The 19,001-nt window shown below is 48.1% G+C and overlaps 1 protein-coding gene across 2 annotated transcripts in view; it reads right to left on the bottom strand.

The window, feature by feature from the left end:
- The window catches only part of FNTB (farnesyltransferase, CAAX box, beta), a 66,955-nt gene that overhangs the window by 16,047 nt on the left and 31,907 nt on the right, over positions 1–19,001 (bottom strand). For both annotated transcript variants that reach the window (XM_004584478.2, XM_058655583.1), the window contains exons 5-7: positions 11,388–11,534; positions 11,204–11,287; positions 5,550–5,636 (exon numbers count right to left, since the gene is read on the bottom strand). In XM_004584478.2, the coding sequence (XP_004584535.1) occupies positions 5,550–5,636; positions 11,204–11,287; positions 11,388–11,534 (318 nt within the window). The remainder of the gene's footprint in view (positions 1–5,549; positions 5,637–11,203; positions 11,288–11,387; positions 11,535–19,001) is intronic.

Here is a 19,001-nt window from a genome sequence, read left to right on the forward strand (position 1 = left end):
CCTTTCAATTAAACAAACAAACAAAAAAAAAAAAAAAAAAAAAAAAAAGAAGAAGAAAAAGAAAAAAGAAAGAAAGAAATGAAAAAAGTTTAAGGACCCAGTGCAGTAGCCTAGTGGCTAAGGCCCTCGCCTTGCATGCACCAGGATTCCATATGGACGCCGGTTCTAATCCCGGCAGCTCCACTTCCCATCCAGCTCCCTGCTTGTGGCCTGGGAAAGCAGCCAAGGACGGCCCAAAGCCTTGGGACCCTGCACCTGCGTGGGAGACCTAGAAGAAGCTCCTGGCTCCTGGCTTCAGATTGGTTCCAGCTTTTGCGGTCACTTGGGGAATGAATCATCGGACAGAAGATCTTTTTCTCTATATCTCCCCCTCTCTGTATAGCTGATTTTCCAAATGAAAAAAAAAAAAAACAGACCTTTAGAAAACAAGCAAAATGTTTTAAAACCAACACAAGTATTTCTTCAAAAAAAAAAAAACAAACAAAACAACAAAAAGACAATGAAAAGCAAGTCTCCTGCCCACGCTGGCTTCCTAGAGCCCCCTTACAAGACATGATCAGGGTGAGTCTCAGGCTTCACACACACACACACACACACACACGTGCTCTCTGTCGTTAGAGATGCCGGGTCACGTGGCGCACATGACATAGTCCTGCATGGGCTTTTTTCATGTAGTAAATTCTTTGGCAACAGGATTGAGTACAAGAAAAAATAAAGCAACTCAAAGCATAAACTGACCAAGGGAAGAGAGCGGAGGACACAGGACCAGACAGGAAGTAGCACAATTCAGAACGCTAAGAAAGAGGAATCAGAAGTGGCTGACTTAGCAAGAAGAATCATCCCCCGCTGCCCAGGGAAGGGGGCCAAGGGACAAAAAGCACAGAGGAAGGCTCACGGATTACACCTCCCTTTGCAAAAGTGGTGCAGCCAGGGCAGGTGCACTGGCCCAAAAGGCGAATCCTCCACCGGCAGCGCTGGCATCCCATAGGCGTCAGTTCTAGTCCCAGTTCCTTCACGTCCGATCCAGCTCCCTGTTGCTTGGAAAAGCAACAGAGAGAGGATGGCTCAAGTCCTTGGGCCCTTGTATCCATGTGGGAGACCCAGAAGAAGCTCCAGGTGCACACCCAAGCAAGAACCTGGGAGACTGCTCTCCAAGGAAACTGATGAACCCATGACAGTACAAACCCCTGCAGGTACGGACGCCCAAGCACTCCCCACCCAGCAGGGGTCCGGCCCACCTCGCATACAGTTTGCCATCAACTTCTGACCACCAGATGCCTCTGGGTGAGCAGGCAGCAGTGGTGTGCTAGGTATTTATCTGAGCAAGATGAAAGAGACCCCCCCTCGCCACAAACACATAAATTGGGAGAACTAAACAAGGGAGCAAAAGAAAGCTTTTAAAAGTTATGATGTCTTTAGATAAAATAGCCTTCAAACAGTCTCCCAAAGGTAAAAATAGACCTACAACAAAAAGAAGAAATAATACTTAAAAAAAGTATTCAGGAGATTAGACTGAATTCTGGGAAATTACAAATGGGATTACAGAAAACAAAAACAAAAAAAAAAAAAACAACTCCCACAGAAGGATCGAGTAAGGGACTCAATCAGAAGTACCAGAACAAAAATAGTACGAGACAGAAAACAGGCCAAGAAGGAGTCTTCTGCTTTTTTTTTTTTTTTTTTTTTGAAAAGCTCAGTCCTATTAATAGGACATTATGTTAAAAAAAAAAAAATCAAGCACAGAAACTGGAGGGAAGAAATCAGAGAATGCTGTAACAAAGTCTCTGAGGACTACTGCCCCAGCATCCCTCGCCCAAGGCTGAGCACTCAGTATAGGGAACCACAGACGACACGCTCATCCAGGGGCACCGTCAGTCCGCAAGGAGGACGGACAACGCTCGCTCAGGCTTCCGGAGTGGGCTGTGGCGCAGACACAGAACGGTGTGCCAAAGGCATCCAGGAGATGTGGGCTCATGACGGCATCGGTGGCCACCACCATGCGGGGGCCCCACCACAGGTGCAGCGCATGGATTTCTGTATGTTTCAGTTTATCACTCAGAGAAGGTAAATACCTGTCCCAGGTGCAAAGCCAATAATATATGTGGGAAACCTGGGGTTCAAATCCAAACGCTTGGATCTTCAGATCCAACAAACGCCTTAAGAAAAATAACCAATCCTTCAGCGAACGGCAGCTGTTGCTACACGCAAAAACTCAGGAAACGGCTTCCTGGGGCCTCAGCCAGCAGCTTTTGGTCAGGATTGGAAACTGAGCAGGCAGAATGACCCTTCCCTCTGCCCCACCCCATTTTTCTCTTCTTTTTAGTTTACCCCATGGTGGCAGCAGCCGATCACGGGTCAAGGGTGAGAGATCAGGGAAGGGCAGCTCAAACGCTAATGGAAACTCAACCATCTTTTTGGTAGAAAGAAAACTGGCCGGCAGAATCCAGATGGAAGAGAGTGGGAAAAGTGAGAAGTCTTCCATGTCGGAATTCACTTCAAGTTTCTGCCTGAACCACTGACGAACGGCAAAACAGCTTTGACCCGAGGAGCCACTGGCCACTGCAGAGCTGACAGCATGTTGGCAGAGCGTGCCCAGAACCGTCAAGGCCCTTCAGAGCCACCTAACAGACCCCGGTCTCCGTGCCACGGATTATGTCCTGCCACGTCCAGGACATAATCCAGCCCTTACGGAGTACACGCAGAACCAGGAAAGCATGCCCAGGACACCTGCACAGCACTCAGGTGCTGGAATGACCAGACTAGGATTTGAAAGCAGAAACTGTATATTTACCACGGTGAAGAAAAATATACTTGTAATGAATAAAAAGATGGAACATCTCATTGAGACGTGCGCACGTACACACACACACACACAGAACCAGACTCCAGCAGTGCTCGCTCTTGACCTTGTTACTGAGTGCTACCTGGTCCTCAACAAATGCTGGTGGTTAGCAATATCAGCCTTGTGCACAACTGCACTGGGAACCCAAAGATAACACAGCGACACTGACAGCAAAGGCCGAAGGAAGATGGTTCATACCGTCTGTGACTCAGAGACCCCGAGCAAAACCAACCGCCACTCAGGTATAATGTTAGCATCAAGGTGTGCGCGGGAGTGTGGAAAGGATCAAGTAAAGCAAGACAGAAATGGACGGGGCATCCACAACGGAGAGAAAGGTGGTGGATTTCAAGCGTAGGGGAGTTCCTGAGGCCTGCTGAGTGGCAAGCAGAGGGTCCAGGAAGGAGGAACACACAGCACATACATGCGGGCACAAGGATCACCTGAGGGTTCTGTAGGAACAGCAATATTAGAGCTCTGGCACAGGGCGTGGGCATGGATGTATAATACAGACAGTAAGTCCAGGAAAATGAAGTTACACAGAATTAATACATAAAATCACAGCACACCATCTGGCTTCATTGGAAATTATACCCACCTAACTAGAAGAACTGCCCAGGCTCCAGAAAAGTAATCAACAAAACAATACTACAGTCTGGCTATCATTCCACAACAGTACATATGCTACTCTTTTCTTGAATGAGGAAATGTTAAAGCTTCCCAGGAAAATGTGCCAAGTGATATTTAGGACACACATGTAGTATCTAATACTGCCCTTACAAGGGTCCTTCAAAAAGATTGAGGATATTGGAATGAGAAGTTGATTTTGATGAAAGAAAAAAAAAAAGGTGAAATGCCTGCACGCGGGAAACCTTTGAAATGTTCATGGAAATTGTGTATCAGGAAAAGTTACATGTGGATCCACAAAGTTTTTTTACACCAAATAAACAACTTGTAATTACAGGTCCTGGGAGCTTTTGGAAGTAACCTTGTAGATTTCAGACAAATATACATCAAGTCTCTCTTTTTATAAACTGTTACAGGTACAGCCGAAGTCGCTGCTCTCTCCCTAGAAGTCACCTCCAACCTGCTGCTGGCATTGGTCCTTCCCATGAACACTTTGCGTTATTAACATGCACGCTTCTCCCCAAAGCACAGGCTCGAATCTTAAATAAATGTGTGAATCTGTGTGTTTAAGTTGTTTGTTTAAACTCAACATTGTTTTGGGGTTTACTGATACAGGTAGCTTCAGTTCAATTATTAGAATGGCTGGCGCTGTGGTACAGCAAGTGACGGCATCCCATATGGGGGCCAGTGCAAGTCCCAGCTGCTCTATTCCGATCCAGCTCCCTGCCAGGCACCTGGGGGAACTGCTTTGGGCCTCTGCAACCATGTGGGAGACCTGGAAGAACTTCCAGGCTTTTGGCTTGGTATCAGCCCTGCCTCCAGCTGTTGAGGACACTTGCAGAGTGAAGATCTCTGTTTCTCCCTACTTCTCTTTATAACTCTTGCAAATAAATAAAACAAACCTTTTATATATATATATACACATATATACACACATACATACACATTTTTTTAAGTTCTGCTGTTATATTCCAGTGTGATTCTTCTGCAGTCAATGCAGCTCGTGTTTTGAAAACCTGAGCCCATTTCCAGACTCCTGCCACTATAAACAACTCCTACGCTGGTCTCTTGCATGCATGGGAGTGTCTGTGGGAGTGGAATTACCAGGTCGTAAGCAAGGCCACTTTGAGTGACTGCCAAATCACTCTCCAGATGGGTTTAAAGCAATTCAGGCTCCTACCACCTGGTTAGCAATCTGCTACAATCTAACGCAATGCGGGCAGGCACTGTGGCACTAGAGGATAAACCACTGTTTGGGATGCTGGCGTTCCATATCAAATCTTGGCTTCAAGATCCAAATCTTGAGTTCACATTGCGGCTACACTGTTTCCAATCCAGTTACCTGCTAAGGTACATCTCAGGAGGCAGAGGCTGTGGCTCAAACACTTGGTCCCTGCGACCCACAGGGAGACTAGGATGGTGATCCAGGCTCCTGGTTTCTGCCTGACCCAGCCCTGGCTCTTATGGGCATCTGGGAAGAATGCTAACAGATGGAAAATCAATCTCTCTCTCTCTCTCTCTCTCTCTCTCTCTCTCTCTCTCTCTCTCTTTTGCTTTCTGCTGCTCTACCTTTCAAGCAGATGAAACTAAATATTGACCAAGTAAACATTAAACAAAAACTCCCGGGACTGGCATTGTGGTATAGCAGACAAAGCCATTACCTTCGAAGCTGGCATCCCTTATGGGTGCTGATTTGAGTCCTGGTTGCTTCATTTGGTATCCAGCCCCCTGCGAATGCATCTGGGAAAGCACTGGCTCAAGTCCTTAGATCCCTGCACCCACATGGGAGACAAGGAAAGAGCTAATGGTCCCTGGCTTCGGCCTGGCCCAACCCCGAGTGCTGTACCTACTTGGGAAGTGAATTAGTGGGTGGAAGACCTTTCTCTATCTCTCTCCCTCTCTCCTACTCTGCTTTTTAAATAAATAAAGATTTGAAAAAAATAAAAAACTCATATCGAACATTAATGTAAATTTTCTAAATGCATGATCTGATAATCCCAACACATCTCCTGTCATTTCATATTCTCTTCCAGTCATTCTTCATTTTGTTTTTCCCAAGGAGGAGGTTCTTGGCTTTGCTCACCTGGCTATCCATTCAGCAGTGCCCGCAAACAGGTCAGGGGTGATGATGTTGGTCAGCGAGGCGACCGAGGCTGCACAGTACGCGCTTCTGCAAACACAAACAGGAAAAGGCGTTAACCTTGGAGGAAGAGCCGAAGTGAGCCCTCGTGAATGTCACGGTGGGGTGCTCGCTCGGCCTGGTAGGCTGGATTCCCTCCTGTTGCCCATCCTCACCCCTGGCACCCAGTCAGTCTTCTTGGGTCTCCAGCTGAGAGGTGTAAGATTCCATCTGGATAGAGTTGCTCACGGCATGGCTTCATGGAGAGAACATGACATTCTACTCTCCCTAACCCCACAGGGTCACACCGACATTAGAGGGAGGGACAGCCGCGTCAAGTCACGTCCCAGGTAGATTAGCTTTTCCTGGACAGAGCTGTGGTGGTTCTGGCCATCCCCCTTGGTCACTCGGGGACTTTCAGGATGCTTATTCGTTCGGATGCCAGGGCTGTTCAGGGTTCCTGACCATTTGTGCCCTTAAATTCCCCAAACTCTGACTGGCTGCTAAGACCTAACCAGAGAGGCAGACTAGTGGAGCCCACAAAGTGGGAGAAAAGAGCTTCGATTTTAAGTTCGATTTTAAGTGTTTACACACACACTCTGTCCTGAGTTTTCCCCCAGAGAGCTGCTGGTGGAGCGCCCCCTAATGTCCCAGACCTCTCTGACAGGAGGGTCTTGTCCCAGAACATGCTGGCACCTTCCTTACACACAGCTTAGCAAAAGTCACGTAAGGCAGACTTAAAGGATGCTCCAAGGCACACAACGTTTTCTTGGTGTTAGCTGTTTATTTGGAAATCATTTTTTAGAGCAAAGGTTTTTTTTTTTAAAATAAAACAGTGATTTATATTTTGTTTTTTCATTTACATATAATATTATAGGTACTTATTAAAGTGAAGTTATTGCATAGAGGAGGCCCCTGTGTTTGCAGACATATTTATGCAGGTCTTAAGGTCTCAGTCCCGATACTTTTTTTCCTGATCATGCAGTAACCATGTAAACTACAACATGCCAATTTTTTTTTTTCAGATTTATTTATTTTTATTGGAAAGGCAGATCTACAAAGGGAAGGAGAGAAAGAGAGATAGAGAGAGAGAAAGATCTTCCTTCTGCTGGTTCACTCCTAAGTGGTCACAATGCCTGCAGCTGAGCCAATCAGAAGCCAGAAGCCTCTTTTGGGTTTCCCATATGGGTGCAGGGTCCCAAGGCTTTGGGCCATTCTCTACTGCTTTCCCAGGCTACAAGCAGGGAGCTGGATGGGAAGTGGAGCAGCTGGGATACAAACTGATGTCTACATGGGATCTTGGTGCTTAAAGGGGCAAGATTAGTCAACTGAGGTAGTGCACTGGGCACAAGCATGCCATTTTTAAGTGTGCAAATTACTAGAGAAAAGTTTTGCGTCTTTAAGAATTAGCACAGTTGGCCCAGTTTGGTTTTTCTTTGCATACTTTCCAAGAGAAATTCTTTGCTGAGGTCTAATGGGAGTGCCCAGGCTGAAGGAGGTCAGAGTACATCACTGAGGACCACCCTGGGCAACTCAGGCCCCGCCCACCCTCGGGCGGAACACGGTCACACTGCAGTTGATTGAGGTGGGCACAGTGGTTCAACAAGCCAATCCTACGCCTTGTGGTGCCAACATTCCACAAAGGTGCCAGTTCTAGTTCCCGCTGCTCCACTTTCAATCCAGTTCCCTTTTATGGCATGGGAAAACAATGGAGGATGGCTCAAGTTCTTGGGACCCTACTCCCACGTGGGAGACCCAGGAAGAAGCCCCTAGCTCTTGGCTTCACATCAGCTCAGCTCTGGCCATTGTAGCTTAAGGAACAGAATAGAAGGAAGGTCCGGGTTCTCAGTACGGACGTGACGCAGAGGCTCCTCCGAAGAGGCCTCTGCAAGAGCTGTGAGTGCTGTCGTCCTGCCTGCATGTCCGTCAGCCCTGCTCACGCCAGCCAGAGGCACAGCGGAGGCTCAGGGACAGGTGCAAGCCACCTGTGCCAACACCAAATGTCACTGCTTTCCCTAAGAGAGCGGCCTCCCCCTGAGCCGTCTGCTCTGACTCCCTCCAGGCTGCAAGCCTGCTCCTGCACAGTTTCAAACCTATGTGTTCTTGCAGAGTGCTGCAGACTCAGAGGCAGAATGGCAGCCTGCTCCTCATGGTCAAGACAGGAGCAGGTGCAGAGCTGCGGGGCCCAGACCTCGCGCTGAGATGGGGCAGGACCAAGAGGCGCTTTTGTGCTGTGGCCTCCTTCTGTCCAATCATCAGACCTCTTAAAAATCTGTCTCCAGCACCCCATGCTCACTGCCATCATCCAAGTCCAAATCCCAACCACTGTCTTCTCCCTGGACCCATCTCCTGCCTGGTCTCCCTGCCTCCAGCCCTGAACCAGAGGACTGGAACACGACAATCCACTCACCACAAACCGGACAGCTTCCAACAAAACACAAATCAGATTGCACCATCCTCCTGGAAACCCTCTGGAACAGACTCCAAGGTAGTCAGGCTCTGCAAGGCCATGGGGCTTCCTCAGACTGTTCCCAGCTTGTATTTCCATTGTTCCCCCACCCACCAGGCCCCCTGCACTTCAGCAACAACTCAACTTTGGCTTTCTTGTTTTTCAGAGAGATAGAGATCTTCCACCTACTGGTTCACCCATGACAAGCAGAGGCTGGGTCAAACTCAATCAATCTCAGTCTCCCCTGTGAGTGGAAGGATAGGATGGCATCACTGTCGCCTCACAGGGTGTGCGTTATCAGGAAGCTGGAAACAGAAGCGCAGTCCATATGGGCTCCAGTTCGAGTCCCAGCTGCTCCACTTTTGATCCAGCTACCTGCTAATGTGTCTGGGAAAACAGGCAAAGATGAGCCAAATTCTTGGGCCCCTTTACCCACATGGGAGATCTGAAAGAAGCTCCAGGCTGGTTCAGACCAGCCTAGCTCTGGCCATTGCAGCCATTTAGGGATTGAACCAGCAGATGGAAGATCTCCCTCTCCCTTTCTCTATCTCTGTCCCCCCTCTCTCTGCAAAATCTATCTTCCAAATAAAAATAAATAAACTGTCTATACCTACAATGTCAGGATACACTTTAATAGCAGAATGATGGACTTGTGACTGATTATAAAGGACTATACTATTGTAATGATATAGGGGAAATCAGAGGGGGGAGATTAGGGGTTTGGAGAGAGGAGAAGGTAAACCCCAGAGCCTATGGAACTGTATCATAAAATAACAAAACAAATTTAACATAAAAAAAAAAAGAAATTAAAAAAAAAGAAGGCACAGCCGGCCCTTGAACCTGGGTACTACAATGTGGCAGGCAGCATGTGAACATGTGGGCCAAATGCCTGCTCCAGCTTGTCACCTCTTACATGCTCCCATGTTCTGTCACCTCAACCTCTGTGAACGCTAGATCCTGTCTTCCCTACCCCAAGCCCATGCGGTGTTCCAAACAGCATGATCCAGATCAGGAGATGGAGAGTCAATTATGCCTCCTTTCTTAAGAACGAGCTTGGGGTTGGGGCAGGAGACGGTGCTTGCTATGAGTTCACTGCTACTTGATTTCTAAAGGATCCTGGAGCTCTAAGTACCCGAATGAGTTCATCTCACAGGCTGCTAGAAAGATCATCAAGAGACACCCTACCTCGTCTGACCCTGAGTGAGGCCTCCAGTTGTCAACCTGTCTCTGGTCACTGTGGTTTCTTCAGGTCAAATCTAACTCCAACATGCACTTCTGAATACTGACTGATGTTTCTAGGCAAACCACAATTAAGAAAAAAAAAATTCAAAAACGATGCGATTGAGTACTGCAAGCAGGCACTGCCCAGTGTGGACACAGTCCCCTGGGGTTTAGCTACCATACCAGTCTTTAATCAAGGAAATGGCAAGCATGGGCCCAGACGGCGGAGGCAAAGGAGGAAGATGGCTATGGTGTCCTTTGCTGGAACAAGTCTATCCAACAGAAGCAGTCTAGCATTTGCCTAGCAGACGTGAGGAAGGACACAAAACAAGACCGACGCCACATGAGCAAGTGCAAAAATAAGCCTGGCTGGGAAAGGTAAGCAGAAGAGCTCAGGTCTCTCCTTGCTCTGGCCTAACAGGCTCTCAGAAATCCTGAAAAGCCAAGTTCCAAGACCATGGGAATTTTGGTGAACTATCTGGACTAGGAATGAAAATGTCATGACCATCAAGGGAAAAAAAAATCTTTTAGGGGCCAGCACTATGACACAGTGGGGCTAAGCCTCAGCCTTTGGCCATAGCATCTCACAGGGGCACTGGTTTGTATCCTGGCTGCTCCTCTTCGACTCAGCATCCTAGTGCGCCTGGGAAGGCAGCAGAGGATCATTCAAGCCCTTGGGCCCCTGACGCCATCTGGAAGACCAGGAAATTCTTGGCTTTGGATAGACGCAGCTCTGCCCATTGTGGTCACTTAGGGAGTGAACCAGCTGATGGAAAATCCATCCCCCCATCTCTCCTTTCTCTCTGTAACCCTTTCAAATGAAAATAAATAAAGCTTTTTTTTAAAAAAAAATCTTTTAATCTTTTCCCCTTAAGAACCAACACAGTACAGTTTCCCTCAACAGCTCACTATGTTGGCTTTGTGGGAGCCTATAGATACTTGGTCTCTGTTTTAGGGTTGAAACGGACAAGTGACAATACAGAAATCTTCTGTACAGATCTCTTCTACAGATCTCTTCTCAGACAGAGATCTGGTTACCTGGTTTCACCAGCAATGTGTTCCTGCTCAGTAATTCCCAGGCTTTCTTCCCCTGTACTTCCAAGTGATGCTTAAACCACAGTGTATTAAGCTACTTGCATAGCAGCAAACCCCATTTACAGACAGCTCTGATATGGCAACCACACAGAAAGTGGATTTCTCAGTCTAAATAATGAGAAAATGGTATCAACTCCCAGTGACACACATCCCGCTCCTGCCCCGCTCATCTGGAAATTCTCTGCCTGCCTTAAGTGGAATCTCCTGCCACATGATGCAGTTATTTGAATGAGTAAATCAGAAGCCCATCTCGCGGAAAGAGGAAAGTCGTCATTTGGAGCCAACTGGTTTCCCCGATCCTAGTGAATGCAGGTCTGCTGCATAGTACCCCACGGGTTCTCGGCGCCTCAGCTGGGATGGCTGGGGATCTCACTCGGGCATCTCATCAAATCCTCTCACAGGGCACCACGGACCTCAAAAATGTTCATGGGAGATGTAATGAAAAGCCAAGTTTATTTTGGAGTCAAGAAGTTTTGAAACTCACATAGGATTGACACATACTACATGTTTCCATGGAGACCCCCAACATATGTGGATTTCAACAATTTTTGGGGGGTGGTGGGGAACCAAAATAAACTCCTCCATTGGTTCCGTTTTCCACAAACTTTCTGAATGATGCCTGCATTTACTGGGGCTTCCGGGGGCTTCCTACTTCAGGGAGTTGGGAGATCCTACCCCACCACACTCCACATGTGGTATTTTTTTTTTTTCAGTTTGACATTTCTGTAAAAGAAGCTGAGCGATGATGACATTCGAGGACCCGTGCATCTCATGCGCTGTTACAGTGGGTCACCGTCATGTCGCTCCACGAGACATGGTAGCAGCGAAGCCCTGGACCACCAAGTGCACTCACCTCACGTCCACCTCGCCTCCCACGTGCATGAGGAACGAGCCATCCGGTTGCTTCAGGGAGTACAGATACTGGAGCAGCTTCTCCCTGGGGAGTGAAGGGAACAGAGGCAGCAGGTCAGGGTAAGTGTTGGCCCAGCAGGCGGGTAGCCCTTTTGGGTTTCCCTCGCTGCTGCCCCTGGCAGTACCTGTTGATGACGTCATAGGCCTCCTCAGTGCCAATGATGCACAGCGCATTGACCGCGGCGTATGTGGGTGCAAGGTGGGGGTACTGCCCGGGACCCCCTCCGAAGCCGCCTTCTGGGCTCTGACACAGTTCCAGGAACTGACACACGCTAGGTGGATGGCCAAAGGGTGAAGCAAAGTTAGAGAGCATTGCTTTCAAAATGCTGCATCCCCACCAGAGCCCAGGCTTGCCGATAATCCTCCTGCTACTCGTTGGCTAGAACCCCCCGTTGAGGGCTGACCTCCCATCCAGCAACCATCAAATTCATATGCCCACCCCTCTGAGCTTTTAAAATAATTAAATTAATTAACACTGCATGAAAGCAAGTAAAACTAAAAAGTAATCAGAAGTTAAATAAAATACTGACAACTTCTGCTTTATTTTTAAAGATTTATTTATTTTACTTGAAACAGAGACAGAGGGGGTTAGAAAGAAGAAGAGGTCTTTCATCTATTGGTTCAATCTGCAAATGGCTGCAATGGTCTGAAGCCAGGATCCAGGATCTTCTTCCTGGTCTCCCACATGGGTACAGGGTCCCAAGCACTGGGCTGTCTTCTGCTGCTCTCCCAGGCACATGAGCAGAGAGCTGGATCAGAAGTGAAACAGCCAGGAGTCGAACCGGCACTTACACGGGATGCAAGCACCACAGATAGAAGGTTAGCTTGCTGTACCACCACGCCATCCCGCTCCCCCCCAAAATACTAATTTATTTGAGAGACAGAGAAATAGACATAGTTCCAATCCAATGGGCTCACAATGGCCAGGAGCCAAAGCTGGGGGTGGAAATCTAGGTGTGACACCTGATCAGTAGGAACGGAGCCACCTCCACGGCTTCCTGGGTAACACCAGGAGGGAGCTGGGGTCAGCAGCTCAAGTTGAGGGCTGGGCCCAGGCACGGCATTGGAACCAGCAGGTCAAACAGCCACCCCAGAGTTGCCTATTCATTCATCTGCCTAACCCTGCAACCAGGGACACACAAGGGTATCTCAGACAGCGCGTGGGAAGGGGGAATCACAAGCTACGTTTATTTTACTGCAACAATAAGCACACACACAAAAAAATCTGAAGTCTGTATTTTTTCATAATACACATTTTTCATGAAAGTTTTGAAGGAAGTTTTTGTTTTTCCTCCGGTGGTTGGGAAGAAACAAAAGCCTTTCACAGATGTGGGATAAGAGCCTTGCATGCTGCTTGACCAAACCCTTCCTGTTCTTTTCACTCGCCCAGCTCTGTTGCACCTGAGCCAGCAGCAGTCTCCTCCTGGCCTCCGGGCCCCTCCCAGCCTTGGAACACGGCCTAGAACTTGGTGTTCAGCTGCCTCTTCCCACCCAGGTCTACACCCATCATCTAGGGTTATGCATGAGTACCTCGAGGTACCTTCTCCTCCCCATTACCCCTCGGCCACCATGAGGACCTGGTTGGTCTCAATGGTTAGGAGGATGAAGGACAGTCTTCCTTTATGCTCCCGTGGGCAGCCGCCTTGGAAGGGGTACTTCCAACTCACACCATGAGGTCGCACCCCATCAACAGGTTCATGGAGAATGTCTCACACTCACCCTCGCAGACTCAAGCTCCTTTCACAAGGAAAGCAACTGTCTCTTTGTCTTAAAATTTATTTATCTAAAAGTCAGAAGCAGAGAGAGGAAATATCTTCTGTCTACTAGCTCGCTTTCCAAATGGCTGCAACAGCCAGGTCTGGATTAGGCGGAAGCCAACAGCTAGGAGCTCCCTCTGGGTCTCCCACGTGAGCGGTGGGGAGATTGCGCATCTTTTGCTGCCCTTTCTGGATGCGCCAGCAGCAATCCAGGTAGTAAGTGGAGCAGCTGGGACTTGAGGTGGCATTCCAGCATAGGATGCAAGTGTTGTAAGCACCAGTTTAACCTACGATGCCACAACCAGGCCCAAGAAACCACTGACTGAGTGTTCACCACTAAGCACAGTATCAAGTTATCCATGAGGCAGATGAGTACCTCAGAAAGTGCTTGGAAGGTGGAATTTTAAAATAAGCTTGTTGGGCCAGGTGCTGTGGCTGAGCAGCTAAAGTCCTTGTTTTGCACTAGCTGGGATTCCACATGGGCTCCGGTACATGCACTGGCGGCCCAGCTTCTCATCCAGCTCCCTGCTTGTGACTGGGGAAAGCAGCCAAGGATGGCCCAAAGCCTTAGGACCCTGAATCTGCATGGAAGACTCAGAAGAGCTCCTGGTTCCTGGCTTCGGATCGGCGCAGCTCCAGCCATTGTGCCCAGTTGGGGAATGAATCACTCACTGGACAGAAGATCTTCCTCTCTGTTTCTCCTCCTCTCTGTATATCTGAATTTCCAATCAAAATAAAACAAATCTTTAAAAAAAAGCTTGTTTTGGAATTACAACTTTAAAAAGTGCTGCAATCTGTGCGTATAAAAAGTCTCTATGGGCCTGACACGTAGCCTCGTAGCTAAAGTCCTCACCTTACATGCACCAGAATCCTACATGGGCACTGCTTTGTATCCCAGCTGCTCTACTTCCCATCCAGCTCCCTGTTTGTGGCCTGGGAAAGCAGTCAAGAACAGCCTAAAGCCTTGGGACCCTGCACCTGTCAGAGAGACCCAGAAGAAGCTCCTGGCTCCTAGCTTTGAATTGGCTTGGCTCCGACTGTTGTGGCCACTAGGGGAGTGAATCAGCGGACAGAAAACCTCCCGTCTCTGCTTCTCCGTATATCTGCCTTTCCAATAAAATACATTAAATCTTTTTTTTAAAAAAAAAGTGTGAAACACAGTCTTCTTTTTCTTCTTCTTTTTTTTTTTTTAAGATTTTTATTTTATTACAAAGTCAGATATAAAGAGAGGAGGAGAGACAGAGAGGAAGATCTTCCGTCCGATGATTCACTCCCCAAGTGAGCCACAACGGGCCGGTGCACGCCGATCCAATGCCGGGAACCTGGAACCTCCTCCGGGTCTCCCATACGGGTGCAGGGTCCCAATGCATTGGGCCATCCTCGACTGCTTTCCCAGGCCACAAGCAGGGAGTTGGATGGGAAGTGGAGCTGCTGGGATTAGAACCGGCGCCCATATGGGATCCCGGGGCTTTCAAGGCGAGGACTTTAGCCGCTAGGCCACAGCGCCGGGCCCGAAACACAGTCTTCGTAAAAAAAAAAAATTATATATATATAAATATGTATAAATTGTTGTTTCTTTCCATATTATTTGATAGGAAAAAAGCGAGAAAGAAAAAGGACATTTAGCGAGGTTGTCTAAATGCCGATAACAGCCAGGGCTGGAGCTTGGAAACCAATGAGGGTCTCCCATGTGGCTGCCAGGTGTGGGACCACCTGAGCCCTCCTGGAGTGTACACCAGCAGGAAGCAGACTGCAGGGCGAGCTGGCACTTGAACCCAGGCATTCTGACATGGGATGCGGGCAGCCCAACTGCTGTGGCAAACGCCTCCCCTGCAATGTGCTTCTAACAGCAATTCATTTTCATAGAGAACTGTTGTTCTCAACATATTTTCCAAATCACCATCAGTTCTTGTGCCATTTCTCGGGAGGGAATGGCTAATAAACTCAAGTCCTGACCAAGGCTGGCTGCTCCAGCACGTCCTGCTCCACTCAAGCAGCAGGTTTTAATTGACATACAACTTCAGGGCTCATTTTATTTATTTTTTATTTTTATTTTAAAAGATTTATTTATTTTGTTACAAAGTCAGATATACAGAGAGCAGGAGAGACAGAGAGGAAAACCTTCCGTCCGATGATTCACTCCCCAAGTGAGCCGCCACAGGCCGGTGCGCACCGATCCGAAGCCGGGAACCAGGAACCTCTTCCAGGTCTCCCATACGGGTGCAGGGTCCCAATGCATTGGGCCGTCCTGGACTGCTTTCCCAGGCCCAGGCAGGGAGCTGGATGGGAAGTGGAGCGCCGGGACTAGAACCAGCGCAGGGCTCATTTTAAAAAGAAGAAAGTGTTACCTCCTTAGGCATCCCCTCCCGGCTCCTAAGATAGAACTACGGTGAACACAACATGCTTGACCCTGCAGCCCAAAGCTGGAGCGAGCAGGGGTCTGAATGTCCCATACACCTTGCTGTCGCGACCCCGCCAACCTCCCACAGCGGACGCCCTGCGTCTGTCTTTGGAGCTGTGCTGGAGAACCAGGGTGGGGCGGGGCGGCCCCTCGACCATACACATTTCCATCTTACAGGACGTTCTGATCCCGAGGCTTTCCAACCAACACCTTAAGGGACTGCTAAATGAACCGTGAAGCTGCCAGCTGTCATTAGTAGACTTCCTCCCAATTACAAAAACCGGGATGTGGTTGACACTTCCTCCTCACCAAAGGAGGGCGGAGAGGAGAGCGAGACACCTGTCTTTGAGACCAGAAACTCACCAGGGAATAAAAGTTGACAAGCAGGAACCATGCAAACCCTGAGAGTGGCACATGTGGTAAAAAAAAAAAAAAAAAAAAAAAAAAGGTACCCACAAAACCACTCATAATTAGATAGGCGGTGACTAAGAGATCCAGCTGACAAAGTTCTTTCAGGTCAGCGAGGTATTTCTTTCTAGATTATGTGACAACTCCTGACCAAGTGACCAGGTATTTTTTTATGGCTCAGGGATGGTCAAACTCACAGCCCTGGATATCAGAATCTCCCAGAGTGTAAACAAAAACCACAAAAAACTACAGTGGTCCCAGCCTGCTGAAGCAGGCTTCACCAAATTGCCAGGAGCCATAGGGTCTTCCATGCGGGCTCAGGGTCCCAAGGCCCTGGGCCATCCTTGACTGCTCTCCCAGACCACAGGCAGGGAGCTGCACCATCATCAGCCTTTTTTTTTTGCACAGACTCCCTTGGGGGAACGTCTAAGTGAAGACACCAACACCCAGGCTACCCCTCACGTCACTAAGCTCAGAATCACTGAGAGTGGGACCCAGAACAGCTCTCACCCGTGAGCCCACTGTTCAGCCAGGTAGCAAGGCTCCTCCAACCTGACTACGTCTGGAAATCAACTGGGGTGGGGGAACTGGTTAAACTGCAGCTCTCACTCAGCAGAACGAGATGGCACTGAGATCCTGCAGGTCTTCCAAGCTCCCTGAAAACCCACACACTGGATGGCAAGGAGACAGATCCGCACGGTCCCTAGGCAGCCCCTAGCCATGTGACGCTGCTTTAGTTTTATAATTTAAAAGTTAAAAGCTAGCTCCCTAGCCACCGAAGCCACCAGGGTTCAATCATCGCATGGGACTAGCAGCTCTCAGAGTGGTCGGACAGCACAGATACACAGCACACATCCATCATCACAGAATGTTCTAGAACAGCACAACTCTACCATTCAATGATGGAAGAGTACATCACACTTGCTCAAAGCAGAGTATCAGTGATGTGCTGCCAGCTGTAGAGGCAGTTTATTGGACCTGGGCTAATGTGGTTCACCCTGGACGTCACTGTCACCAACTTGCAGGAAGCATTCAAAAGCATCTACGCAGCAAAAAAAAAAGTCTCAGTGAATGAAGCCAATGGACATTGACAGGGTGACATCATCCTCGGATTGGTGAAATCGGTAGTATTTCAGGACTACCCAGACCACCTACACAGAACCCTCGGAATATGTGCACATTAAAACTCTGGGTTGGGCCCGGCGGCGTGGCCTAGCGGCTAAAGTCCTCGCCTTGAACGCCCCGGGATCCTATATGGGCGCCGGTTCTAATCCCGGCAGCTCCACTTCCCATCCAGCTCCCTGCTTGTGGCCTGGGAAAGCAGTCGAGGACGGCCCAAAGCTTTGGGACCCTGACCCGCGTGGCAGACCCGGAAGAGGTTCTTGGTTCCCGGGTTTGGATCGGCGCGCATCGGCCCGTTGCGGCTCACTTGGGGAGTGAAACATCGGATGGAAGATCTTCCTCTCTGTCTCTCCTCCTCTCTGTATACCCGGCTTTCCAATAACAATAAAATCTTTAAAAAAAAAAAAAAAAAAAAAAAAACTCTGGGTTGACATGAGGTGGCGCTTCCTCATCCCTGGGTACTGGGACATGTAGTCATGTAGTTTCCCCCTTTGTCTCTCCCCTTTCCCCAGAAACAAGAAGAAATAGCAAATTCGGAAGCAATGAGTACACCCAATTTTCTCTAAACCTCAATCCTTCCCACCCGAATCCACCATGTAATCATTATATAAAATAAAATTTATATTGAGAAAAGCATGTATGGTAAAGAAGTTCATACTACAAAACAAGTAGAGGAATACATGAGGAGCTGGTGCAAACAAAACAATGAATCAGGTACAGGAAGCAAACCTCACATTCAGGGATGGTGGGAGCTAGGCCCAGAGGTTAAAGCATATTCAGGTACTTCAGACGATTAGAGGGAAAATGGAATTAAGAGGTAAGCTTAAATTGGTGCAAAAAAAAAAAAAATTAGTGTAAAACCCATACGTAGTTTTCTTTTTCATAATATGCATCTCTTATGTACTTTCTGAAGGCTCCTCATGCATGATTTCAGCCTTTTGTTTTGTTTTTGAGCCAAAGCAAATGCATCTTTTAATTCCATTTTCCATGAGCTTTTGGAAGCACCTGCAGATAGAAACAAGATGGGAAAACAACTAACAACAGCAGAAAACAGACCACAGCTTCGGGTCTGCTAACTGCAAACAATAACAACAACAAAAATGCTTTTGGATGGGCGTTTGGGACAGCAGTCGTTGGTCTGGGCATTCAACTCACAACTCAAGATGCCCGGTTCCAGACCCAGCTCCACTCTAGGTTCTGACTTCCTGCTAATGCATGCCTTGGGGGTAGCAGGTGATGGCTTCGGTACTTGGGTCCTTGCCATGAACATGGAGACAGACACAGCCTGAGCTGCTAGTATCCGGCTTTGGCCTGGTCCAGCCTCAGTGTTGCTGACAATCATGGAGTAAACCAAGGGAAGGAAAATCTCTCTCCAGCTCTCTCTCTCTCTCCCTTTACAGTAAGAAATGACAATAAATAGGTACATTTTTAAAAAGTACCTTACCAAGGCCAATATTACAGCACAGCCAGTTCAACTCCCAGCTGCTCTACTTCCCATCCAGCTCCTTACTAATGTACCTGGGAAAACAAACGAGAATGGCCCATGTGCTTGGGGCCCTGCACCCAGGTGGGAGACCCAGAAGAAGCTCCTGTTCCCTAGCCTAGCCCAGCCCCAGCCGTGGGGGCTATTTGGGGAGTGAATAGGTGAATGGAAAACCTCTTTCTGTCTATCTGTCTGTCTATCTGTCTCTCTCTCCAAAACTGCCTTTCAAATAAATACATTTTTAGAGTGCTTGTCACATAAATTCAGTATTGGTCAGAACAATTTATCTTGCTGTAGCCTCCATTTCCCAACTCAAAGGTGTGAAAATGGCTAAATGTGAAAGCATACTTAATATTACAGACAATCACAGTGAAGAAGCTATACAACAAAATACCTGAAGTATATGATGGGTAATAAATCACACAAATTTTCTCATAAGTAACAAAAATGGAGGCTAGATCTACAGGGAGAAGAATTCAAGACAGACTTAAGGAAACAACCTTAGCACTGGAGTCTGTTCTCACAGAAAGACTGAAGGTCTGGGATAAGTCAGAAAGAAGAGAGCTTT

The sequence above is a fragment of the Ochotona princeps genome, chromosome 26 (genome assembly GCF_030435755.1).
Source record: "Ochotona princeps isolate mOchPri1 chromosome 26, mOchPri1.hap1, whole genome shotgun sequence".
Taxonomy (NCBI): Eukaryota; Metazoa; Chordata; class Mammalia; order Lagomorpha; family Ochotonidae; genus Ochotona; species Ochotona princeps.